At 36.9% G+C, this 27,999-nt stretch overlaps 1 protein-coding gene across 1 annotated transcript in view; it reads left to right on the top strand.

Annotated features, from left to right (window-relative positions):
- SLC12A2 (solute carrier family 12 member 2) overlaps positions 1-27,999 on the top strand; it is a 60,212-nt gene that overhangs the window by 11,278 nt on the left and 20,935 nt on the right. Inside the window, exons 2-13 of the mRNA XM_005240373.4 lie at positions 5,122-5,241; positions 7,253-7,328; positions 7,830-7,925; positions 9,732-9,871; positions 11,434-11,544; positions 14,444-14,552; positions 14,981-15,108; positions 15,193-15,277; positions 19,230-19,378; positions 24,780-24,887; positions 25,835-25,958; positions 27,382-27,483. Coding sequence (XP_005240430.3) covers positions 5,122-5,241; positions 7,253-7,328; positions 7,830-7,925; positions 9,732-9,871; positions 11,434-11,544; positions 14,444-14,552; positions 14,981-15,108; positions 15,193-15,277; positions 19,230-19,378; positions 24,780-24,887; positions 25,835-25,958; positions 27,382-27,483 — 1,348 coding nt within the window. The remainder of the gene's footprint in view (positions 1-5,121; positions 5,242-7,252; positions 7,329-7,829; positions 7,926-9,731; positions 9,872-11,433; positions 11,545-14,443; positions 14,553-14,980; positions 15,109-15,192; positions 15,278-19,229; positions 19,379-24,779; positions 24,888-25,834; positions 25,959-27,381; positions 27,484-27,999) is intronic.

Below are 27,999 nucleotides of genomic sequence, written 5' to 3' on the forward strand. Positions count from 1 at the left end.
GTTTTGGATATTAATATTTACTGTATATTCTGGGGTTTTAATGGGAAGGAGGCTTAGGTAAATTCATTGTGGCATAAATGAAAGTAATGCAGGTATCTGAACAAAGCTTTAGGGTTAACACTTCTGGAACAGATCAGTATGAAGCAGAAAATTGCTATTTGTCAACATCGGTATTGCTAGTGTTGCTAGCTCACAAAACAGGCTGTCCATGCCAGTAATGACTGTTGAGAGAGTGCTATGTGGAGTAAGGTATCTTGAAAGTAATTACCAACAACGTGCACTCCCTTCTGAAGCTGTTTACTTCCCTTAAAAAAACCACTTGGAAACTCTCAGACCTGGCAGAGGTGTTTTTCAAACTTGGTATTAAAAACTCCCTGATTTGCTGTTAGTTTACAGGGCAAAGTTAACAGCAGTATCTCAGCCATTTTGAACAGTGGTTGATTGGAAAAATGGTTACAAACAGCAGTCAGTGTCACCAGATCAGGTCAAAGACTGGTAAGAACTTATTTTTCTTCTTGCATATTTAAATACTGAAATACTTTATACTCTGTCAGACAACCAAATTTGAGACTTCTCTTGATAAAGTGTTAATCGCAGGACTCCATGTCTGTGGACAGCAATGTGCTTAAAAACATTCTATAAAGATTGAGACATTTTGGAAAGGAAACACAGTGCTCTTGGTTTCTTTCATCACTGGTTAGATAAAAACATTAAAGCATAAACCCTTAGGCACAAACTGGGAATTTTATGACTGCAAATGTTAGCATACTGCAAAAACAGTGTTTAATGAACAGATGTTTGATAAAGTTTAGTGTCCTACAGTCGGCGTTTAATAGCTGGATTATTCTTTGCAGTATAGTATCACACTTAAATGTATTTGTACCAGTACAAACTGCAGAAGTTGTCACTGTTGCATCAGAGGTAAACACCTATGTTGGCAGAATTATTCTGTCTGGCTATGCTATGCATACAGTATATCTAGCACTTAAACCTTTTAATCAGATCATTAGAAATGTCACAGGTGAGGTGGAAGAATCCAAAAGTTCCCTCCAGAGGGAATGTGGAAGACTTGCTCATCAGAGTAATGGCATTTGGAAGGGCTAGCTTAAGAAATTAGTTACTGCTTGGGACAGGTCAAATTGGGCAGACCGCTGTGGTCAGCCTGAAGAAGAAACATTTAGTCTTAGATAAAAACTTGGTGGTTAACCTGTCCTTTACTGGGGGCTTCCATGTTGTGATACTTGAAAAGAAGCAACAGCAGAATTCATGTGTTTATTCTGGTACCACCTCATACAGTTCTACAGAGCTGAAGTATGTTGCCTTTAAGATGGGATCTAGGTAAGTTCACCACAATGTGCTGCATGACATACACCACTATCAAGAACTCTGGGTAAAACTAAATAGCAGTTTTACCAATGAGAAACTTTTCCATGCACCAGTGTATTTCAAGCCGTGTGTGAAAAATCTCAGATCTCTTTGGGCTAATAAGTCTTTTCTCATTACTAATCCACTTCTAATAAATGTGGAGGCTATTCACAATTGCCACAAATAACTTATTGTTGTGATCCAGTACTGGAGATGAAATAGTAGATTATCTGTACTCAGTGCATTGTGATACAGCAATGGAAATTTCTGTGTAGGAGCAGAATTTAACTGTTGCTGGCCAGATTTCTATGGGTTTGATAGAATTGTCAACATGTAAATGTATTTTATTTTTCCTTTTAACAGTGGAAGTCAACATCATAACTGTGAGTGTTCTTTGGACTGATTAGATAAGACACTATTTTGATTAAGAAGTTGTGTTAATAAGAACATTTCTGATCTGAAATGCTAAAACCTTCTCATTTCTTTCTCCTTTTGTTATACCCCCTCCAAATCCACAGTGTTAGTGTGTTCTACTGTTTAAGAAGGTCTTACCGAATTTGTTGTAAAATAGGGCTAGTGCTTTTTTTTTCCCATTCAGTATGTGACTTAAGTAGAAGCATTGTTTCCTCATGAGCACAAGCATGAAAAATAATACGCGTAGTTAATTTACAGCTGAGAACATGGTGCTTTCTTAATCTTGCATTAAAGGGCTGAACTTGGAGTCTGGTGCAGTGGAAATCTTTTGTGCCCACGCTTTGTAATATATGTTCTCACTGGGTGCTTTATTGGGCACCCAGTAGCACTGATAACCAGCAATAACCTTTCAGTTATTACATTTTGCATGTGCTTCATTAATATTTTCCTTAGAAATATTGCATAGTGTGGAGAGACAAGTCATACAGAACAAAACTTTCTTGTGTTTGTAGTGTGCATATCTTGGAGCTGATCTGGTAACTGATAACAGCTTGCAGCTGATATTTTGAGTTATCTCCTTCCCAGAAAACAACAGGCTGAGATATGGGCTTGTTTGAGCACTATAATAACATGCATAGCTATCACATGATGGTTGAGGTTGAAAGTGACCTCTGGAGGTCATCTTGTCAATGTGTGCAGGTTCTACCAATACCTGGCCAGCCCTCGTCATAAACTGAAGAATATAGTTGTCTTACACTGGATGCCAGGATATTTTCCACCTTCTTGTAAAACGTAAATGTGCAATAAATGAAAACTTAAGACTTGTTTTTTAAAAAAAAGTAAGCATTGTGACTCAGTATTACAGGTTTCACTGCTTTAGTTGCATATAATGTTTCAATATTATAGGACATGAAGATGCTGCTTTCTTCTAGCCCTTTCTTGATCCTCCCTGACCAGTCTTCAGAGAACAGTTTTACTGTTTCTTATTAGACATGACATGCCTTTTTGTAATACCAGAAGATGTTACCAAATTGGCAGTTTTCCTGGCCAAAGCATAAAAACTGCTTAGATAATATAAATGTGAATCCCTTTATTTCATACTGTAGAATTGTTTGTTGCAAATATAATTCAATGCTTTTCTGTTGGAAATAAGAATGGATTTTTATATGAAGGAATAATAACAGTTACACTATTGCATGCTTGACTGGAGGCTTTGTTGTCATGGTTGTGAACATGTTCATTTCTGTCCTTTGTTTAAATGTAATTTTTTTCCTTTTTTCCTCCCCAATTCTGAAGGGGTGGGGAAGAAGCAGTGAGAAACTTCTGCAAAGTACTGCTCGACACAGCAGAATCTCTGGTGAGGGAGATGTTAATACCTAGAAAGAGTTTTGACATTTATTCCTGCATTTCTAGGAAAGTCATCTGAAGGGCAAGTACTCGAGGGTATAGGAGCAGGACAGTATGTAGGCCTGTTCTTTGCTGTTGTGAGCTTCAGGTGTGTCCCAGGTTGGGTGAGGAGCCTGATCAGATGGCTTTCCATTTCCTCAGTGACTGCTTATGCAGGTCAGCATAGGCTCAGCAAATGAGTGGCTTGTAGCTGTATATATGCAATTAAAAATAGTTTATTATTGTTCTGCTTCTTGACATAAGAGATGCTAGAGATAATTCTGTGTAAACTCTTAAATGTAGAAGCATGTTAATTCTCCTTTTGGTCCTCACTGTTCTTACCACTCTAAATAGATAACACACCACTACTTCCTTGATTTAATTTAAGCTTGAGTGCCTGAATGCAGGTAGTCAGCAAATCAATAGATTGATCGGGTCAAGGGCTGTGCACATCTTCCAACAAGTTACAGGCATTAGTTCTATTTAGAAGAACTGCAGTTCAGTAAACTGGGTCATTCCCAGTTAATGTTTCTTTTTGTCCTCTTGTTTAATGTATACAATACATTATATATATATATATAACACATATAAAAATACATATATACATGTAACATACATTTTTTTTTTTTAATTCCTTCCGGAGACAAGAAAACCTACTAAAGAAAGATGTCTATTAAAGATAATGATCTGGAAAGTGATCATGATTCTGCCTGCTGGTGGAAAGCTTACACCATAGGGGATCTCCAGATGTGTTGCAAGTACGCCTGTTATTATGAGTGTTTCATAATGTAGAATTGGTGAGAGAAGCATGGGCATCAATCTGTGCTAATGACCTTTGGATAAGGTTGACAGTGTTTTATTATTTTTTTCATTTGATTGGTATGTTTTCTGCTGATTGCAAGGGGATATCGATGAAACACTTTGTAAGTGACAGTTCTGTAAATTTTTCCTCTGGAGTTTGTGCTGATGGTCAAGCACAAATACTGCTTGAGCTGTTTTGTTGAATAGTATTCTTTGAATGGTATTCAGGGTCTTTCTAGTATATTCAGTCTTTTTGCCTTGGATGGCATACTTGCTTAGAGTGCTTCCTGCAGGTTTCTTACAGCAAATGTAGGAAATGTTTGAGTTAAATGTTCAGGTGTTTGCCTGGCTTGGCAAAACAAAACTGCCTCTTGGAAAAGCAAGCATGCAACAAATATTTGTATATACACGTATATTTTTAATATATATAAAAACTTAAGATTTCTTCATTGTAAGGCTCAGAGTTGAATTGTAAAGAAAAGCCACAAGATGGTCTTAGTCCATGGGAGTGATGTTTTTTGCATCTGTCATCTTTCCCTTTTAAACAAGGAAGAATGTCTGGGAAGAGACTTTTCTTTCTTCTCCCTCCAATGCCACTCTCCCACCTTTCTTTTTAACAGCATCACCTTACAATGAATAGTAGAATAGTTTACAGGGAAGTGAATAATTTTATTTCTTGAAAAATTGATCAAATGGCAGCTAAGTCTGAACAACAGAAAATGCTATAGTTGAGACCAGTAACTTGTGGTAGAACAGTGTAGGCTTTCAGATTAAGAAGGAAAACTTCCTGTGCTGTAGAAGTTGCTGCATTTGAAATCTCATAGCTCTTTTTCTAAAAGACCAGGTGTTTGTTTCTTTGGGCTGCGGGACTGATTCTTAAAAATATTTATTATTCTGAGTGCTAACAGTTTACTCTAACTGAAGCGGAATACCTAAATTGTCTGCATAAATTGGTTTTTTATTGCTTAAAATCTGAGAAATGTGCCTCATGCAAGAAACATAAAGGAAAAGCTTAAAACATCTGTCATGTCATTCTTTAACTTTTCTGTTTGCAGGAGTAGACAGGTTTTTTTTGCAACATAAGTATCAAAGACCCTTTCTACTCTGTTAATCACAGAAAAGATAATTTAAAATTATATGTTCTTTTTTCCCAAGGAGCCCTTTGAAGATGGCTATGCGAATGGTGATGAAGGCACACCAGCTGGGGAAGCAGCTGTAACTTACATACCTGATAGCAAAGGAGTGGTCAAATTTGGCTGGATAAAAGGTGTATTGGTAAGTCTGATGTATTGTACTTCAGTTTCTTACAGATACAATCTTTCTAATAACCCTTTTTGAGAGGGATTGTGATAGTACTGTATAAGTAAAAGGTTATATGAACAAGAGATGTGAAAAATGCAATGATTTTAGGAAGGATTGCTCTTACTTGTACTGAACTTTAAGGAAGTAATTACTTCAGGACTTCAGGTTTTGAAGGGATCATGGTTTCTTAGCACAGGTTTTATAGTTTCAAAGGTACATAATTTCCAAGGAAAAAGATCATGAAAGTGTTCATATGTAGTAGAAAAACTACATATGAATCTGAAGTGAGAAGGACAAATGCAAATAGAGAGGGTACACTTCATGTGTGTTTTCTTTGGATCTGTAGAGTTCGGGACAGGAGTGTTGAAAAACTTGATATTTATTTTTTAGAGAAGCAGAAAACAGTGTGTTGAGGAGAGTGCCTACCTGTATATGGCAAAACTTATCCAGGATTAAATACTTAAGTTTTGTGGAATCTGTTACAAAAAGTCACATTCTTGTAAGCTTTGGAAGCCTCAACACTAAATACAATATAGTCATGGTGGAAAATACTGACTCTGTCCCTATTTGGAGTAGTGAAATATAAAGGTGACATGAATTTTATTACAGGTGCATATTAATTCATTTTCAGTATTTTGGCAAAGGGAAGCCATGATTAATACTTAATTTCCAAAGTGATAACAAGAATTTATACTGGTGGCTACAAATGCAACAATAGGTTAAAAGATGCACTTGAGCATTCAAAATGCCTAACGTTACTTCAGCAGGGTTCCACAATGTATTAGCAGACTTCCTTACAACTCTGGAAGTAGCCATATCCTTTCCCTTGGGAGAAGGAAAGTGCCTGTGGTAGCTGTGAAACGGGTATTACAGACATCTGTTGATGTACCACAACCAAGGACAGAGTTGTTTATTTTTAAAGCAGGTATAAAGCTGACTTTGAATTTCTCTAAACCCAAATTCTGTGTTGGACTATTTTTGTAAGCAACAATTCTAAGTATTAAAGAGTTATGGGATAAATGTTGCTGACCACTTTCTTCTAAAGTCTATTTAAAAGTTTCAAGGTGGATGATCTCCTTTTTAGTGGTTTGAAAGTTGCAGTTAGTACTTCCTAGTAGGCATAAACCACTGGGTATTTTCATCTCGGGTGATTTACAGTTTGCAAAAGAATTTTAAGTCTCTAAAAACTTTTTACTTTTGTGGTTTGGTGGTCCTTGTCTCCTTTCTAGTCCTAATGACCAGCTAAACTTTTTGTAGAAGTGGTACCATACTCTTTAGGTAAGGACGTCCTAAGACCTGCTGTTAGACTGTCTAAATTCTGTACAATGCAAACTCCATTTTATTGGGAACTAAGAGTTTAAAATACAAGGATTAAAAAAAAAAAACCCACAAACTCACCCCTACCTACCCCACCCCCCCATCCTGTTGGTGTGCAATTGTGTTGTAAGATAGAAAAGTTCTAGGACTGGGAAGTTGTGGGGTGTTTTGTCTTGTTGGGAGTTGTTTTGTTTTTGTGGTGGTTTTTTTTTTTTCAAATTAAATTATTTAGTATGTTACTGTTTTAGTGCATTTTTGTGGGAGAGATTCATGGGAGCTCTGAACTCAGTTGTAGACCTCAGATTCATTGTAGACCTCACAACCTTGTTTTTAGTCATGTGTTCTGCAGTACAGATTTTGCATCTGAAAGGTTGGTGTCTAAATTTTTATTGTTTGGTTAAGACATACTACATAAGTCAAGATACTGAAGTTCTGTAAGCTTATGCTCAAGGTACTTCAAGGTTTTATTCATATTTAGATTTCCTTTTATTTTTTTAATCGAACCTAAACTTGTCTAATTAGAAAAATGTATTCTTGTAAAATAATTTGAAAAGTAGCAAACAAAGACTGCAAGATAATTTCAACAACATTAAAAACTGAAATGAATTAGTGGAAATAACTGCAAGTGTAAGACCTAACCTATGTAAAAATTCTGTTTTATTTCTAGGTAAGATGTATGTTAAATATTTGGGGTGTGATGCTTTTCATCAGACTGTCATGGATTGTTGGACAAGCTGGGATTGGTATGTGTACTAATGGTATAATTTTATTTCAGTGACTTTTAAATGTCATCCAAAAGAGGTGTTGATCCTGAGCTTACACTTTAAGTGGGGGTAGAAAATGACCTTAATATTACCAGTTTTTAAGGTAAGCTACCCTTTCCAAAACTTTAAGCAGTAAGTTACTTAGACTTTTTCATTTAGCTGTAAGGTATGTAATTTAACATTGACGTTAGTAAGTCTTCAGTGAACTGTAGAGAGAAACTTTTGAACTCTGGTTATCAAAATCCGCATATAGACTGTGTAGCATATAAACAGTTTTCTTCAAAGGCTTAACTTACTATTAGACTACAGGAAATCTCTTTATCTGCAAAAGGCATGTGTTTCCTTGAAGCTCTAGGATACAGTTTTGTCCTGGCCAATTAAAGAGAACATTTATCCAGTTTTGTGAATTTGTTGTATTTGCAAGACTAATTCTTGTACATTTTAATACTTCCACCTTTTTTCCCCTCTTTTTTTCAAAAGGTCTGTCTGTCTTGGTTATTGGAATGGCCACTGTTGTGACAACTATTACAGGACTGTCTACTTCAGCAATAGCAACAAATGGGTTTGTAAGAGGAGGTAAACCTACTTCCATAAAGCTTTCATCACTCTGAAGCATACACCTTAAGGATGGAACCTCTTCATTTTTTTTTACATTTTTTTTAGCATCAGGGAAAAAAGTATGGATGAAATGTAGGGAAGAGTTAGTTTTCTGAGAAGCAGTGTCTTCCCTATGTTCCGTATTTGACTAAGCAGCCGTGTAATTAGTGAAAAGTAAATAATTAGCCTGCTAATTTGATTTGACTACTGACTTGCTTTTCCACTGTGGAAAAAACATTATCTAGTCTTAATTTCCAGAATACAGACGTTTTGAGACACACATACCCAGGAGTGAATAGGGTCGTAATATTCTCCTGCATTTGCACAGGTTGGTTAAGAGCGTGCATGTGTGCTTGTATGTGTTCATGTCCTGAAGTAAAACTTGATAATGAAAAAATACACCCTGTAAAGTATAAGCTATATCTTATGACAGCATACAGAAGGACATGTTCTATTGTTACTTTTTTCACACAAAAGAAATTCTCCACACTCATGATTATCTCCAGTTCTTGAGGGTGATAGTTTTCATTTGCTTTCATGGTTTATGTGCTGTTATCAGCAATTCCTGCAAAATAAGTGTTGGTGCCTTTGACATGCTCAAACTGCTTCAATGACATTTATGAGACTAGTAGTAGTAGAAAATGTGGTGGAATTAAAATAGCAGCTTAAAAAGTTCTCTTGATGAAGAATGAAGAGAAACCTCTCACTATTGCTAAGTAAACTTCCAATGAGAAGGTTCGGCTATGACTCTTAGCATTATGTCAAGCTTAGTTTCTAGATGCCCTTTCTTTTTCTAAATTGCATTATGCATATTGTATTTTCCTGCTCTTATGAGAGGTTTTCTTTGAGTCACTCTTGCAAAATAATACTTAATTAGAAAATTTGAATTGCTGAATGGATAAAACTTTAGAATAAAACCATAGTTGTTCCTATGAAAATCTTGCATTACAGTAATATTTTTCTTATGTTAACATTCTCATTTGCATAGTATGTCAGAGCTGGGTACTTACATACGTTTTGCACAAAAACTGTAATGCAGTAATTTAAGGATTTTGTGTTGCAAATTTTTAATGTGCACTAAATTATTTCAGATGGAGCTGGAGGACTTGTTTCTTCTACAAAGCCTAGTCTTTAACTGGAAGAGTGTGCCTTCACTACTTTTAAAAATTTTACTCTTCTCTAATGCTATAGATACTCAGTTTTCAAATTGTCATATGTGGAGTTCGAGGTCTTGTATCTGTCAAGCTCAAAATTAAAAAGAGTAGGCTCTGAAAAATAGAGTGATTGTTTTGAGAGTCCCACAGGGAACAGAAAATTCCCTTAACAACAGAACTCTAAGAAATGGGTTGTGGAGCTTCGGAACTTGAATGGGTTTATTACAGTCTGTTACGCCCATTTCTTGAGCTATAGCTAATAAAAATGTGTAATAGTAGAACTATGCACAAATGCTTTGAGTAGTTTGAAATAAGAAAAAAAACCAGTAATACTGGTGCTTGTATTTTACAATTTGTTTTTTAACCATAGGTTGCATAGCTAAGTAATATGATGTGGTACATGTGTCAGGTGATTATTTCCAACTGGTGTATTTTCTTAAAAACTTGAAACATATTGCTGAAACTTCAGCATGCCTGTCCCTCAAATACTGAGTTTTTGGTTATTTTCTAATACATTAGGGAAGATAGACGCAAGAATGAATAGCGCTTTGTTTGTGTAAACTTTAAATTGCTGATTACTATTCTTAGGCTGTATTGTGTAGTAGTGTTTTTTCTTTTTCTTTTGTTTCAGGAGGAGCATATTACTTAATTTCCAGAAGTCTGGGCCCAGAGTTTGGTGGTGCCATAGGTCTGATTTTTGCATTTGCCAATGCTGTTGCAGTAGCAATGTATGTTGTTGGCTTTGCAGAAACAGTTGTGGAGCTGCTCAAGGTATATGGATGATAGTGGTTATATTAATTATACTGTCCTTTATGCAAGTTTGAGCTGTCATATCTAGTGATAGTGTGTTGGGTTGGAGGGGACCTATAAAGGTCATCTAGTCCAACCCCCAACAATGAGCAAGGACATCTTCAACTAGATGAGGTTGCTCAAAGCCCCATCTAACCTGACCTTGAATGTCTCTAGGGATGGGGCATCTACAACATCCCAGGGCAACCTGTTCCAGTGTTTCATCACCCTCAGTGTAAAAAAAAATTTTTTCTTACATCTAATCTGACTCTCCCCTCTTCAGTTTAGAGCAGTTATCCTCATCCTGTTGCTGCAAGCCCTGTCAAAAAGTCTGCCCCCATCTTTAAGCCCCCTGTAAGTACTGAAAAGCTGCAGTAAGGGCTCCCTTGACTCTTGCCTTCTCCAGACTGAACAACCACAACTCTCTGTCTGTCCTTATAAGAGTTCCATCTGTCTGATTTTTTTGTGGCTGCTCCAGCAGCTCCTTGTCTGTCTTATACTTGGGACCCAAGACCTGGATGCAGTACTCCAGGTAGGGCTCACCAGAGCACAGTAAAGGGGCAGAATCGCCTCCCTGAAACTGCTGGCCATACTTCTTTTGATGCAGTCCGGGATACAGTTAGTGTTCTGGACTGCAGGTGGACATCGTCAGTTCTTGTCCAGCTTTTCATCCACCACTACCCGCAAACCCATTTGGCAGGGCTGCTCTCAATTCCTTCATCCCCCAGCCTGCATTGATACAGGAGGTTGCTCTGACCAGTTCAAAGACGTGGAATGAGAGACAAGGTTATTACTGATATATCAGTAAAATGCTACTGTGATTTGGTAGCTTTCTGGTAAAAAAACAAAGTGGCTTTGGTTCAAGTGGAAACTTCCCACACTGGTTATCTCCCTGAACAAATAAAATGTGTAATTTCTGGTAAAGTCCAAGCTAGCTGCTGAGAAGTCTCGCAGTAGAGATACATGACACAGAATTGTAACTTGTTGATGCTGAGATTCTTCTTAGCAAATTGTTCCTTATAAGTGACAGTTGTTTATATTAAAGCTTATGTTCAAAGGAGTTCTGCTTATTAAAAACAATTCCTTATACTCAATCAAATACTGTTTGTCTGTGGGATTTTTTATTAAATGTAATATTGAGAACAGTAAAACCACACTTTTTGTAGATGGGAAGAAGTTTGGAATGCATTAAAAAAATTAAGAGTAACAGTGAACAAGTGTAACACATGTATAGGTCCAAAGTGGTAGCAGTTGCCTTGCTGATTAATTATTTCTCTGGCAGTTGAAGACAGACCATTCTGTCTGGAGATGGGCTGTGAATAGGAATGATCATTTCCCTTTAGATCTGAATAGAATCCTTCCATTAAGATATGGTGATTTAAAAGAAGGCAGAAAACAAATTACTTGTGCCCATACAGGAATTTAAAATGAGTAAATTTGTGGTATAGAGGTTAACTCTGTTAATAAATTACAGTCAATAAAATGCTGTCTGCAGTAGAGAATATAAATAATTGATAAAATACATGACTTTGTTTTTTTGATAGGAAAACGGCACATTGATGGTTGATGAAATGAATGATATCAGAATCATAGGGGCTATCACAGTAGTTATATTGCTGGGCATTTCCGTTGCTGGAATGGAATGGGAAGCAAAAGTAAGGAACTTGCCTTCTTTCATTTTCTGTTTCATAATTCTGATTCCATTTTCTACCTCAGCTGTTTTATTTATTTTTAATGTATTTAATGAACTCAGTATTGCATGTATGGTATGTTAGAAGTCAGTCAGTGGGCAGTTCTTATGTAATAGCTCTCTGTCTAGCACTAGCATGTGCAGGTCTGGACAGCATTTCAGACCTTAAATTGCATTTCTCCACTGGAAGCTTAAGCATCTATGAACTTAAGAAACATCATGAAACTGTCAAGTACGTTAGTGGTATTACTTTTTCTTGTGCTGTAGTTGCCCAGAGGAGGGTAGGAGCATTAATATGGGAATTTTCACTCACTGGGAGCTTCATATGAGCTCCATGGATGGAAAATACATGGCTGGAGCTGAAGCCAATTTAAAGTTGTGTAGTTTCTGCTAACTCAAAACCAATGTTCTTACTTTCCCTTCCACTCTCTTCTGGTGTTATTTTCACTTGGAAACAGATTGAGGACAGCTGTGAACATGGGTGGTGATGAGTAGAAGGGGGAACCTACTTTACTCATTTTGCTATGGCTGCATGATCTTAGGTCAATTCTGAACGTGGAAACAAACACACATAGATCCAAGGATACCTTAATACAGAGGTTGCCTTACTAGTTTACACTGCCTAGTAACGCAGAGCAGAAGTCTTTTACTGAATATGTGTCTGTAGTGTGCTCAAAAATAGAAGAGCCTCGTTTGGTCTCCCTTCACATTTGATACTTGGTTCACTGTAGCTTCTTTTTTATGCAGTGAGAGGCAACTGAAGGCACTTTTTCATGAAAAAGTGCTGTAGCAGTTTCTTATGCTCCTGCATCAGGATGATAATGATACTCATAATTTACATGAGAGAGGGTTTTGCCTCATCATTTTCAGCCCTAGATGCAGGGCTTGCAGAAAAAGTAAGTGAAGATCAAGTGCATTACTTGACTCTACCACAGGAAGAAGAGAATCTACAGGAATTTACTTTGGCATGTACTTTTAAATCAAACAGCACACTTCAGGAAAAATATTTTTACTTTTCTCAGGAAGTCCCTCACTGTCTGAAACTTCAGTTTGTAATGGTATCTTTTGAACAGTACTGTCCTTCTTTAATCTCAACTGTTTAGTTTTTCCTTGGAATGAAGCAGTTATTAACCCTCTGGCTGCTGTCACTGAAAGTCACAAGAAATATCTTGCTTTTGCTCTTGTAGCATGAGCAATTGTGTAAGGATAGCTTGCATAGAAATCCCTCTGTTGTTTAATGTTTCTCTATTGGACCTGAACTGTGGTATCACTGCAGTGATATACTCTACTAGGAAGTAAGGTATCTTTCAAAAATCCTGTGTTCAGTACAAAAGCATCAAGGCTTGTTGGCTTTGTTTCTGCATTGTGGAAGAAGGCAGGTAGGAGCAATGGTAAGCAACTGAACCTGTTGAACAAGCACTGCATGTAGGTTAACATGCAGCTTAGCATAGCAAACACTTTAATCAAGAAGGAAGTATTAGTATCTGTGATGTTCTGTGTCTTCCCCATGACTTACAAGAATGCCTTGGAAAACAGGACAAGGGGATCTATAATAATACCTTTGAAATAGATCTAAAACATCTTAAGAGAGAATGGGATTCTGAGGAAGCCTACTTAAAAAATGGCTTTTCAGAGTTTGTGCTGTTTTACCACTCAACTCCTTGTGTTGAAGTCTTAAAAGCCCGTCCTTTCAGACTTTTGAATTTAAGGAAGATACTCAGAAAATTCTTTTAGCTTCAGGGAGAAGCCTAGGTTTCTTACTGGATAAATGCACTTGTGGCAATTGCTCTGTGATAACTTCACGTTGAAGTCTCTGGGCTTACTGAAGACTTCTGTAAGTACCTAGCTGCATCCTTACACCTCTCATCTATTTTCCAGCCTTAGCAAAGGAGCAATCTAAATATGATGCACGAACTAGTCTCTTCAGGTAGTCTTCTAACTCTGCTCTTGGCTGTCGTGCCCTGTCTATCACTGTTGGTACCCCGTTATCTTCTGAGGCAGTGTGTTTCCAGTTTCAGTTCAGTCAGCAAGGCTATAGTGTTACTCCATTTTAAGTTCTGATCTAAGGCCTGGGAAAAAAATCACATTGTGAATAGCTTCCCCCAAGCCACTGGCATATGCTTTTATAAGGAATCAAGTAACACAAAAGATAACGGGGCAGTGTGATTGCTTATATAAATATAAAATCTGAACCATCTCTTCAATGCCTGGATTTATCTTTGGTTACACTTTGGAGGTGTTGGATGGTTTAAAGTACAAAGTGTCTGGTTTATAATGGTTTTATTGAACAATGGCTAAAAATCTGTTGTAATGAAAAAAAGTATCAAGAGAACTAGAAATTAACAAGTAACTGTGGTATTGAATATGTGCAATTGAATTTCATACGTAAGGGTTGAGCATATGAGAATGTAACAAAATAATCTAGTCCACTGCCTCAAATAGCAAACAAAAGCAGTTTGACTCAAACAAAGTGTTATGAGCATGGTTAATAAGAGAATACTCCTAGCATCTGTGTGCATTTAGCTCTTTTTCTTGTGGACTTCTTCAGTCTACTCATAGCCATTACTTCTGGAAGGCTTATAGGGGAAAAATGGTTCATTTAAGTATTTTTTCTTTAGAAGTATAACTCTGAGGGGTGCAGTAATAAATTCTCTTTTGAATGGACATTAAATTTACAAATTATTGCTAGTTCTTTATTAAAAATTCTGGTACATGTTCTTTCCAGCTTGCATAATTATTTGTGGAAAACCAACTGAGAAGAGTGAGCTGGATTTGGAATAAAATATTTACATTTTAGAACATATTGAAGCTTGAATCTGAAAAAGAGCAAGTTTTCCTATCTGACTGCAATCATTATCTTTCAGGCACAGATAGTCTTACTGGTGATCCTCATAGTTGCTATTGGAGACTTCGTTATAGGAACATTTATTCCTTTGGATAGCAAGAAGCCTAAAGGTTTCTTTGGTTATAAAGGTATGTTGGAACAGTTAGTTCTGTAAACTGTCTTTGCAAAGAGGAGACATGCTGTCGTAATTACGATAAACATCTAAAATAGCTTGTAGTCCTATTTAACTATAGAGACTTTTTTCCCTGATTCTTTCAGAATTCTGCAGTTTTGCTCCTTAAAGCTATTGGGCCAAAACTTGGTCCAGCCTGCTTATATATTGATTATATGAATTTAAAAAAAATGAGATGAAACTTTTTCTGGTTTTAAAGGTTATTTAAGTTTACTGTGGTGACTTTTATTTTGAGTCAGTGATGAATTAAGACTTAAATATTCTACACTTAAGAAGGTCATACAGCTGTGGGTTTCAGCTTTTTCAAGGAGGTAATAATGGCTGGAGTGGGCTAGTACTGTACTTTCTATATGAATATTGATAGACTTAAATCTTTTTCTACAGCTGAAATATTTATGGAGAATTTTGGACCGGATTTTCGACATGGAGAAACTTTCTTTTCTGTATTTGCTATTTTCTTCCCTGCTGCAACTGGCATACTTGCTGGTGCAAATATCTCAGGTGATCTTGCGGTGAGTAGTGAAATAGCAAATGTTGCTCATAAACACTGAGTATACATTTGTCTGCATCACTATCCACTGACATTTTTCTTCCAGGATCCTCAGTCAGCCATACCTAAAGGAACGCTGTTGGCCATCTTAATAACTACACTGGTTTATGCAGGAATTGCAGTATCTGTAGGTAAATAAAAGTTTTTAACTTTATCCTTTCACATTCATTCTGAGCATGTGTTTTGATAGGGTTTATGTAACTTGTTATGTAAAATCATTATGTAATGACTTTCATGCATGAGAAAGTAATAGCCAGAGGTTTCTAATTTTTATTGTTGGAAGTTCAGTTTTCAGCTGGTATTATGATTTCCCAAAATGAGTGGTGTTTTTCTGAGACTAGTGACTGCTTTAGACTAAAGATGACAAAAGACTTCATACGGGTGTTTCGTCATTTGTTGCAGTTACTTATGTTAAAAGATGTACAATTTAGCAGTAGGCTAATTCCTGGATTAATAAAACATGTTTTCATAAAATAATTAAGGAACAAATACTTGTATTGTTTTGAAGATGGTGGTAGTCAGCTACTTACCTGAAGTGAATTGTGGGATGATCAAACAGCTCTTTGGTGAGGATGCACAAGCAGTAATTCCCAGGAGAGGGAGTAGTGCCTTCATCTGGCCAGCCCACTTATAGAAGCATCATGTTCAGAAATTTCTGTAATTTTATTTTCATGTGGAAAGAGGAGAAATGATCATAGTTTCTCATAGCATCAGTCTTGCATAACCTCTTTTCCTAGTCTTCCTCTGTAGAAGCTGCCTTGGGGTTTGATGCTGTCTATATCAGTTTTATTCTAGAGCACCAATGGTCAACCAGATTTTTTCCACCTATAAAACAACTCTATTAACCTTAAGAAAGTAAGATTATTGTCTCGCATATTTCTTGCCTGTGATTGGAAATGTTTTTATTAGTGTCAGTAAATTAATTTCTGACAGCAGTAGTCAGTGTTCTTATATGAAAGACTTCGCCTTATCTTAGCTGTGCTGCCTTTTGAATGAAATTCTCATTTATAAGAGTACCATTGATCTGACCACTAATGATACTTCTTTTCCAAAGATACCAATCTTGCTAGTCTGCCTGTGTTGGCTAACATTGTACTGTAGCTCTGCCAAACAGTTGGCTCTAATGATTGTGCTTTATGCAGCATAATGACCTACACTTAATTAGATTGACTGCATAGACCTCTGCTACCAAATTTGAATACTTTAGAACTTGAACCCACATGACAGCACAATGTTCATTAATACTGATTTCTTAATGGACGTCTTTGATCATTGTTCAAACATGAAAAACCTCATTTTTCATATTGAAAAAGGAACAGTTTGCAAAATCAGCTGACCGTTAAAGTGTTTGATGCATCAGGAATGTCCTATCTTGGTTGCCTTCTATAACTTACACTTAGACTTAAAGGTCAGTTCTGTTGCAGAAGTCAGAGATTATGACATGAGTGGAATTCAGCTTTAAGGCATTGTATCAGGAATCAGACAAACACACACTTTTATTCTTTTACAGTGGGGAATAGTATGTGGGTAAGTTTCCAGAGTAGTGATAAGCAAGGCATTAAAACTTCGATGGGGCTAGTAGATGTCACTGAGTAGTATGTCTGAAGGGGAAGATGATGTTCTGAACTTATGTCAGTAATTGTACTCTGTAGTAAGAGGGTTAAACACAGTAGAGAAGGCTTGGAAGATTGCTTAGAAAATTGCTAGTCCTACTGTTAGAGCTAGGCAGCCTATTTCAAAAAGGTAACAGCTATAAGGAAGACGTGTCCAATTTCATATTTTAGCAAGGAACTAAGGGAGGTGTGCAGGTGGCAGGATGAACACTGCATAAGCAACTTTTATATCTAAATTCTTGAAATACATATATCAAAGAACAAAACTTACTGCTTTATAAACAAGTGAAGCTCTAATAAAAAACCCCAGACTTCTGAGAAGGGTTAAGACATACTTTCTTTATGCAAGGAAGTAAAACTAATGAGAGCCTAACTGTAGCTGCTTGTAGCACCAGTGAAATTCAGCACTCTCAACTGCAATCGGAAGGATTCAGGATGGTAGTGTCTCTGGAATTCTTGCTGGTTGCATGTAGTTACATGATAACTTGATACAGATAATCTCTTAACCACCTCAGGCCTATAAACATATATATGTTTATATGACAAAACTTTATTTGACTTTGGCAGGAACAGGCTTATAAGTGTCTGTGAAAAGGTGAAATCATGTTTTTACAGGAAAGAAGACCTGGAGGTTCTTACGGAAAATGTTGCCAGAATATGATAATTACAAATTTTTCTGAATGAGGGTTAAATAAAATGTCTAGATTTTTACTTACATCTAAGAATCTTCTGCCAAGAATGGAGCCTGCACAGCTGGCTTCTGTTCTGCATTCTGTCGTAGTAAGCCTTACTATTAAATTTGTTCATAGTGCCATTGTCCCTTTCTGTCATGCTTTGTGTGTGAAAGGCCTGCTAGCCAGTTAAATCTAAAATATGAAAAAGGGAATGAGGAAGAGGAGGGCTGTGATAGTACACTGTAGCTGCTTAATGGGTTGCTCAACGGGTCTGCCACTGCAATCTATTACCAACAAAATGTTATCTAAAAATAGTTCAACTAGTAAGTATGTTGTCATATCCATTATATACTGCTTCAATGGCTAGGGCAAATACTTGGCATAGTGAAGGAGAAATTTTTTCTCATACGGAGCTTTTAATCCCATTTAAAACAGACCAATCCAGCCCCTCCACATACATACAAGAAAATGTTAAGGCAGGCAATAGGTATAGGAAACTCTCTCTGAAATTTAACCAATTGGGCCTAATAAGTAGCTGAAAAATAAATCTGAGAAGTGGAAGAATTAAGTAATGTCCACCTACCAGGACTGGGTGGTATTGCAGATTAAGTTCTGATGGCTCAGAAGCAACTTAAATATGGTATAGTTATTTAGGTATTCATTTTCCCAATTACATAGGTAACAGGGGTTGCTACTGGAGAAACTGAAACTTCCAGCTTGCAGCACACCCAAACCCTCCTTGTTATTTCGCAAGTAAGTTAGGTCCTCAGCAGTCACATGGTTCTGTTCCCAGGACCTCCTTGTCTTTCAGGTTCCTAAACTAAGGAAATTCTATTGACTATTGTTCTGTAGACTTTTCTCCACTTACTTAGTTCCTGTTCCTGCAAATATTTGCTTGTGTCCAAACAATTTGAGTACCTCAACTATTAAACCATAGAATGTTAAATAATACTTAATTTGTTTGTCCTTTATGAGACAAAAGACCATGTAATTAGAAGATTTGCAGGCTTTTTAGTACTTGGTTTTTATTAGTTCTTAAGGTCTAAAATGCTGTCTTCAGTGATGTCTTGACCAGTAAAATTAGAAATAATCATAAACTGCTGTCTTCAATTCATTTAAGTGATAAACTTAATTATATGTGGTAGAAATGGGACTATGTGTCTTTGGTTTTTTGCCAAGAAACCAACTTAAAATACCAGAGTCATGTAGGAGGTGGCTTGTTTAAGCATTGAGAAACTGCTTGCAACAGGTTTTCATGACAAACTACTTGATTTTATTTTTTTTTTTGAATGTCTGAGCCATCTTGACTGGAAAAGAAATAACTGCAATGCTGTGCAAACCTGTCTACATACATCTGTACATACACAACAAAAATGCATTCCTCTAGGAAGACTGACAGAGAGAAACTATGAAATCGAGTGATGGTGCATAATACTGACTTCAGTTAAAGAGCTGTGTGGAAACTCATGATTCAGACAAATGTTGAACTGGAATTGTGCTGTTAAAACTTTTGTGAGTCTATTGACATTGTTTTCCTCTGTGCTAAAACTTTCCTTTTATTAGACTGGGATTTTTTTCAAAAACTGAAGATCATCTCAGGCAAGAGAGCAGTTAGTTGGCTTGTTTGTAATCTTCATAGTGAAGATGTGCTTAATACTGCAATGTATTAAAAATGTAAATGCTGTATGTTAATGTTGCTCTGTGAAAATGTTTACATAAAAAGGGAATTGAGCTTAACACGTGTCCTTATGTTTAGTTGAGTCTGCTAATGTCTTTTTTGTTATTGTCTGCTCTAGGTTCCTGTGTTGTTCGAGATGCCACGGGGAATGTTAATAACACTATTGTCACTGAGCTGACAAATTGTACTTCTGCAGCTTGCAAATTAAACTATGATTTTTCATCCTGTCAGACAGGGTGTCACTATGGGCTGATGAACAATTTCCAGGTATAAAACTTTCTCCTAAAGCTGTTCATTTGGCTTTTGTGTTTGTTCTTTTTTTGAATTGCATGTTAAGAAAAGTCATAGGCTAAAAAAGCCATACATAAATACAAGGTTTAGCCGGATTAGTTAAGCAGCACATCCTAGCTAGTATGTAGAAGAACAATGTAACTGTTAAAATTTTTGGGTGTTTTTACAGAGGTGGTATAAATATTTACTGTTCTTCTGAGTAAACTGCTTAGGTTAGGTGGTAGAACTGCAACTTTCCCTCTAGATACCAGGATGTCACGATTCAGTGATGTGGATAGATGTACTCATTGTTCCATAGTCATGCACTGTAATCATAGGTAGCCTCTGTCAATAACTTGTTCCTTAATTTCTTAAGTTTCTTAGAAAATATGCTGACATTTAAAGAATGTTTTATATTTGTCACAGTATCCTCTTTAATGGTAAGAACATTGTGAATTTTCATAAACTCTGTTTGTGTATTTAAAAATCCCTATAGAAGTCATGAGAATTCAGTCTTTAACTTACATCTTGATTATCTGTCCAGTGTCCATGAGTTATTGGTAAAGGTATGAAAGAAACCAGGAAAAACACACTTCTTGCCAGTTGAGTTAAACTTGCTTTGTGGTAGTCCATCTTTGCCCTAAATTTTTCTAATAGGTGTACAGAAAATTGGCTAGAGGTTAAGCTGAAACCCACTGATAAAAAAAAGGTGTCTGGCTTGAGTTTTGATCAGAAGTACCTGTGGTACATGTACAGCTGACAGCTTCACTTGCAAAGCTGGCTGTATCATGGTTTAACCCCACCTGGCTGGCCACTGAGCCCCTCACAGCTGCTCACTCACTCCGCTGCCCCTTGTGGGGTAAGGGAGTGAATTGCAAGTGTGAAAGTGAGAACTTGTGCACTGAGATAAAGACGGTTTGATAGGTAGAGCAAATGCCATGCACACAAGCAAAGCAAACCAAGGAATTATTTTACCACTTCCCATCAGCAGGCAGGTGTTCAGCCATCTCCAGGAGAGCAGGGTTCCGTGACACATCATGGTTATTTAGGAAGACAAATGCCATCACTCTGAACGTCACCCTTCCTTCCACCCGCAACTGTGTATGCTGATTGTGGTGTCATACAGTATGGACTATCAGTTGGGGTCAGCTGTCCTGGCTGTGTCCCCTCCCAGGTTCCTGTGCACCCCCAGCCCGCTCGCTGGTGGGGTGGGGCGAGGGGCAGAAAAGGCCCTGACTCTGTGTAAGCGCTGCTCAGCAGTGACTGAACATCCCTGTGTTAGCAGCACGTTTCCAGCACAAATCCGAAACATAGCCCCATACCAGCTTCCATGAAGAAAATTAACTCTGCCCCAGCCAAAACCAGCACAGGGTGGAAGATCTGTTATGTACGTGCTGAAACAATGTTGCAGTGCAGACCACTATTAGAGTAAAATACGTTTTTATAGTGGAATAACTTGAGTATATGTGGTGTTACTTTGTTCTGGTTTTGAAAAATCTGTATTTAGAAACAGTTCAGAATTGCTCTTACAGGAATAATTATTCTGTAAAGTGTGATGACTTTCCTGATTTGTTTTAAGCTTGAAGGAATCCAGTATATTATCAAATGTATAGCTGAGAATAGAACTGGTTTCCTGTGACTGTATCTTTTTTTTCTTTAAGTCATAACTTTAGTAAGGTTGCTTACCATAAATGTTGCTTGTACTTCTAAGTTAGTCAGTAATTTTCTAGCTTTTTACCATTTGGTCTAAAGAGTGCTATCTATCTCCCAAATTATTTTTGCTTCTGTCTTTGGAAAAACTAGTGGGTTTCAAATAAGAAATGTCACTTCCAAGGCCAGGGGCTGCACAGAGAATGCAGTGCCCCATATGCCCCACTCTTTGTTGAGGTTTTGAAAATGTTGTCATGGAGACTGCACAGCATCTCTGGGCAACCTGCTGCAGTGCTTAGCCACCTTCTCTGTGGAATTTCACTTGTTTGGTTTTCTTTTTTTTTCTGTCATCCTCACAGCTTTTGCTGTGCATTTCTGCGAAGAGTCCAATTCTGCCTTTTAAAAAGTTGTCAGAAGGAAATAGTTTGCATGAGAGGCTGTCTACCTATAGATACACTGTTTTACACTTTCTAACTGAACCTGCGCTCAATAGCTCTGGATGGTATCTGTAAGGAGACTTTTTTTTTTTCTCTTAATATGCAAGTCGCAGTGCAGGGGGAGTTGTGCTCCAAACTTGCATACCTCTTAAGCTCTTCAAACAAACAGAACTTCTTTCTGTAGGTTTAATAACTTCACTGTCATAAATTAATCCCTAAAGTGAGCAAAGATTGTTGTATTTGCCTTATAGCTTGTGAGCATGCAGGTTCTGAGGCTGAAGGTGCCAGTTTACTTGTGTGCACAGCCTGATTTTATCACTGGTACGCTTTGTGCTGCACTCGGTTCTTCTGGCAAAGTGTTGATTTGGGGTTAGTGTTTAGGCAGCTCAGGTTTTGAATTTGGGCAGCAAATGGGCAACTTGTAGTACAATTTTACTGTGGAAAGTTTAGATGATGCTAAGAAACTTCAAATGAGAACAGTTGGTAAGACAGACTTAGTCAGAATTGCATAGAAAGATCATCTCTAGTTTGTGTTGCAGTCTATGTAAGTGAATTACAGGTCCTCACAGGCTTTGGACATTTTTATGCTCAGTGTCAATGACATTTCTGTGCCCAGGCTGTCACCTGGTAGAAGAGTGAGTTCAGAAACTTGTTTTGGTCTCTGTAACCTCAGCCTGGAACTTCCGTGGAATAAGTTATAGCTTTGGGTAATTCAAATGCAGAATTTTATCAACTTCGGGTGAAAGTAGCATGAAACTCCATTCCAGAAAGAGCACAAAAGTTCTGCTAAAGCATTCCTCCTACAAGGGAAGGCAGCTGTAAAACATTTGAAGAAAGTTAGGGGAAGGTGGAGTTGAACAATGCTTTTTCCATATTCATTACAAAAAATTAAAGAAACTGGTGCTTGTTTTCATGTGGCATTTTTTTCTTCTCCACAATGGCTGGACCAAAGAACTGAAACTGTAGTCAAAGTTACAAGACTTCATTATCCCGTATGTTTGAAATTTAAGAAACTGTCTAAACAGTAAATGCCAAGATGAGTCCCTTTATTGACAGTAACTATATATCTGTCCCACCACACCAGTGGCAACGGGTCTATTTTTACTAGGTGTGTGTTGTCCTAATTCTGTGTGTTCTTTCAAGGATGAAAATTGCAGTGCTATAGCTGAGTGCGTATGTGGGCTGCTTGCTTGTGTGATCATGAGGTTTGGATTTTGGTGTGTGTTTGTGTGTGTTTAACACCATAGCATACTAGTTCTTCTGGAACTGGTTCCACTTTTGTTCCCCTAGCTTAGAATAAGCTTCCTAATGTCTCTTGTATTATTAGTAGCTTTTAAAATAGGCAAGTATTATCTGCATATATCTTACTTAGATTTCTTTCAAATTTATAAAGCAGATGTAATACTCAAAAATAGTGTAAATAAATGGAGGCAATGAACAGGACCTGGACTTGGAAAAAAATGTGAAATCTGACTAGATTGTTAAGAACTAAATTGCAGGTAACTGATGCGAGTGTACTAAAGTGGAGGCCTCAGAATAACAGTGTTTTAAATCAGATGGGAAGGAAAGTGATAGACTTGTGCATAGATCCTGTCTATAAGAAGCCCTTTCAAGGAAGATTGATCAAGCCATCCTCGCAAGGAAGAAAATTTTCATACTGCTTCTACAAAGATTATTCTATACTTGCTTATTGCGTTGCTATAGCAAAGGCTTCTTTCTAAAATATTTGTCAGTAAAGCATTTATGCCCTTAACTTCTCTTCTAGAACTACTATGTAGCGTAGTTATGAACTGGCGTTTACAACTAACTTTTTCTGTTGATTATAAAACTAACTTAAACCTGAGTGTAGGAGGAATAGCTTAGTGTGTATGTCATTAGTTTTATTCATCTATGAGTAAAGGCTTGTCCTACTTTTTTTTGTTGTCGACTACAAATATGTCTCGGGAAATTCTCTCATTCATTACAGTACTATGACAGCTACTTCACTTGCATCTTATGCACCTGCAGTTATTTAATTTCTCTTTTTAAGCATGGCATGCCTTGAACTGACCAATGAAACCTGACGTAGTGTAGAGATTCAGTTGACTAAGAGAGCCAGCAGTCTTTGTTAGTGTGATCTGGAGAAGAATGCTAATTTTAGCCCTAGCAATATGAGTAAAACTTGTTTATTGTTTCTGAGAGCATATCCTGTCTAGTAGGACTGCTTTAGAGAGATTTTACTTCAGGTGACAGTAACTTGAAAACTAAACACTTCTGCATGATCTTTTTTGCCTTCCCTCAGTCCCTTTCATAACTGTAGGTGAGGTTATCAGGATAAAAGAGCGAAGTAATCAGTGCAAATGATGCAGAACCTCATTCTGACACGTTGTGCTTGAAAGGCACCATGCTGAATTTGATTCACTGACTAAACCCAAGCTTTTTCAAGGTGGTATCACATTCTTAAACACAAGGTGCCTTTAAACAGCTTAGGCTTTTGTTTCATAAAGGAAAGTACTCTATTAAACCATGATTGCTTCTTAAATATATAGATAGTTCTGCATCTTAATTCACTTGACGCATGCAAAGCTCATGCAGCTGTGGTATGGAAGCAATCAGTAGAATGGTATAAGAGGGTGTTTAGGCTGTATGGCAATTAGACAGAAACTGCTGTTCTAATTTGGAATTTATTTAATGTCTTACCAATATTGTTCTTTTACATTTAACTTACTGAGCATTTATTTTGTTAGTCATCCAGTCTACCAAGAATTGCATATTGTATTCCACTCACCAGGGTTACAAAGGCATCCTAAGATGTGATCTTGGAGAGATAGGAAGCAAGTTTCTCCTGGCCTTGTGGTTTTGCATGTAAAACAAATGTAACTTAAAGTGATGGAGATGTTGCGAAAGATAATCAGTTTTCCCAAGATGTTCCCTGATTTCAGTTGTTTGTCACTTGGGCTTTCTGAGACCTTGTTATTCAGCAGTAGGCTAGTTCAAAATAGGTAACAAATTCCAATGTATTTTTCTTCCATAATTTATTTTAAATCCTCTTATGAACCCATGGAGACTTTTGCTATTGGTTGTTTTGACCAGAGAATTACATGTTTGGACTATGTATTGTGTGGAAAACTACCTTCTCTTGTTCTGAAATGAGGATCCATTCATATCCCCTGATTGGTCCCTTGTTCATTCATTGATAGGAATGTGTGATACTCAAACAGCTTTTAAGTGAGGGCTACATAGTATTTACTTTTTCTGTAGTTATTGTTGCCAGCCGTTTGTATAGTATACTTTTTCATATTCTTTTAAACAAATAATTATTTTGCTTCCAGGTGATGAGCATGGTATCAGGATTTGCACCACTGATATCTGCAGGTATTTTTTCAGCCACCCTGTCGTCTGCATTAGCGTCCCTTGTGAGTGCACCCAAGATTTTCCAGGTAAGTATGGAAGCAAACCCATTATCTTTTAAAGAATAATTTTTATTAACTTTTGAATCAGAATTTTTGGAAGGGAACTCTGACATACTGCCATCATGGTTCGTAATACTTGACATACCAGTTGCTTAGAATGGGAAAACTGTGTTACTGTTACTAAACATAGCTAGACTATAATTTGTTCCAGACTTCATGTTTCTTGTTAGTTTAGAGATTAGTTGTAAATGTAACTAACATTACAGGAATCTACAAACTCCTTTAGATGTTGTTTGTTGTCAGTAACAGTGGAGCACATTACAAAGAGTATAGATTAGTTCACTTCTCAAACTAATCATAGAAGAGGACAGAATGAAGTAGAACCTGTAGTTGTGGAATATTAATCCTCAAAGAATACATTATTGAAATAATTGTGTACCAGTTCTCACTTAAATAATTTAGATTGATTTTGTTGGTGTTCCTGAATGTATTTTGCTTTACCTTCTTTCAACCATTTAATCTCATTTTTTCTCTTACAAGTTCTCTTAATTGGGTAAGGCTTCAGTGTCCTCTAATGACCTTCTTTCCCAAAAGTTCAGTGGGCTGTCAAACATAGAATGGATTTTGTTGCAAATAGAAGCACAAGTATTGATGCAGAGAACTAGTGGATGCATAGGGCAAACTTTCCACTTCCTGAGAAAGCATTGCCTCTAAAGAAGGACCCTTTGTAACTGTAAGACACAAGTAGTTAATTACTTACAGAAGAGCAAAGCTTGTTCTTACAGGTAGAAATTACTAAAGGATAGAATATTGGAAATGCAAAATGTCAACTTGCAAAGACAATTGAAAATAGCATTAGTACATGGTGGCTATAAACATCCTTTCAGGAAGATAATACACAGTGGAGGACTGCATTAGAAAGGATACATTTTGAACAAAATGCATGCTGACTCTTGAATTTTATTTTTTCTTAGGCTTTGTGCAAGGACAACATTTATCCAGGATTTCAGATGTTTGCTAAAGGCTATGGGAAGAACAATGAACCACTGAGAGGATATCTTCTAACATTTTTAATTGCTCTTGGATTCATACTAATTGGTTAGTTTGAAATTATAGTAAATCTCAATATTCTTTTGTTCTTTACAAAGCATTCAATTCTATATCATGCCTTGATAACAGTGTCCTAGAGGTGTAATGCACAGCTTAATTCCAAGCCAGCGTTCTAAACCTGTTTATTTTGAGGGTTACTTTCTCCTATCTTCTAGATGTAACTGTCTAGAACTATGATAAATTTCAATTGAACTGTAGCAATACTGCACTTTTCTTAATAACCATAGGTACCTGTCTTTGAATACCACCAATCCATAAAAATACATCTTTTGCTCGAGGCTGACAGATGTTACATCTTGTAAATATGAAAGTTTATTTCAGATTTCTAATAATTACAGCTTCAGTAAGTGGCAAACTTGCATGAACAATACTTTTTGAAGTGTGTTTTTCTGTTAGGTTACAAACAGTAGAGGTGAGTGCTGATGCTGCTATTGCTAAAGGTAAAGGTAGTCTAGGTAGAATTACGTGTGTTTTGTGTAGGTTGCAAACTAATTGTGCTGTGTCCATGCATGGGTCCTGTGCCACTGCCTTTAAACTTCTTTTCCCAGTTTGCTCTTTCATCCTTCCCCCAAGCCTGCGTAAAGCACAGGTATACCCATGATGCTGCAGTAGTAGGGACATGCTGACTAGCAAATTTTATTACAACAAGTAGAAATGTGGAGTCTGCGTTTTGATACCTGGGTTTTGGTGCTGAGAGTACACATATAAACAATTTGTACCATACTGCCTCAAGGAAAGGAGACCATCAGGTTCTTCCATTTGTTTCACTAAAAAGGATGTACTTGTCACTGTTATGATGGTATTGGTCTTTAATAATGCACTATACTAGCACTACTGCTGTGACTTTTCGTTTAAAATATGGGCAGATGAACATCTTTGTGACATTGCTCACACTAACTTTGTCTGCTGTTGCCATTCACCGTGGCTGGTTGTCTCTTAAACTTTTAGTATCTTTTTGAGATACTGTAGTATCTCAGTATTTTGAGTAGCTGTTTGAGAATTGAGCTGGAGACATACTGCAGACATATTAATGCTCAGACTACTGTTTCTGGTGTTCAGAACCCAGTGTATTGGTGCAGTGTTTGATCAAGCCATGGTGGAGAAAGAAGTTTTCTCAATGAAATATTTTGAGAAAGTATGTAGTGCTTGGAAAGTGACAATCCTAGAACACTTGGTAGTATGGAGAAATGTTTATATTTTTAAAACTAGAAGTTACATTTCCTGACAACTAAAATATAACTTGGTAATTAAGGGACCATTAAGATGATAGCGCTGTCTGTTGAACAGGAAGAACAAACTTTCTTTGTAGAGTACATCAGAAAATAGTTGTAGCAGATTTTTTTTTTACTATGGAATCCACAACATTGGATGATAACTTTCATAACAGCCTACTTTGTTTTTTGTTTTGCAGCTGAACTGAACGTTATTGCTCCAATTATTTCGAACTTCTTCTTGGCCTCATATGCCTTGATTAATTTCTCTGTATTCCATGCCTCTCTTGCAAAATCTCCAGGTAGGAACTACATTTTGGGGGTGAGTTTAACCTGCAATTTCTTTATGCATAAATACAATTTAAAAGGTATTAATATAAATTATTTTTTAGTTTAATTTAGTTACTAAATACCTGTTTGACTATCATGGTGCATCTGAATTAAAAGTGTAATATGGTGTGTACTTGGGCCTTCTGAAATTTTCAGGACTGAGTGACCCAGCAAAGCTTGGGAGCTACTAATTTTGTCATCTTTGCTGAGGGAACACAAGATAATTCAGCATTTATTCAGGAACTCTTTAAGAAAGCTTTCTTGCTAATTCAGTATCTGTCATTCAGGAACCACCCTTTTGTCATGTTTGGATTTCTCTGATAATTTTTTATCTTCTAGTTCAGAAGAAACTGGATTTACAGGTGGTATTGCAACGTTTTTATAGCCTTTGATGTGGGAGGCTAGTTAGATTATAAGAACAAGCCAAAACCAAGTACTTGCAGAACAGATATATATCATATCCAGTCCACTATGCATTTGTACTGAAG

The sequence above is a fragment of the Falco peregrinus genome, chromosome Z (assembly GCF_023634155.1).
Source record: "Falco peregrinus isolate bFalPer1 chromosome Z, bFalPer1.pri, whole genome shotgun sequence".
Classification (NCBI taxonomy): Eukaryota; Metazoa; Chordata; class Aves; order Falconiformes; family Falconidae; genus Falco; species Falco peregrinus.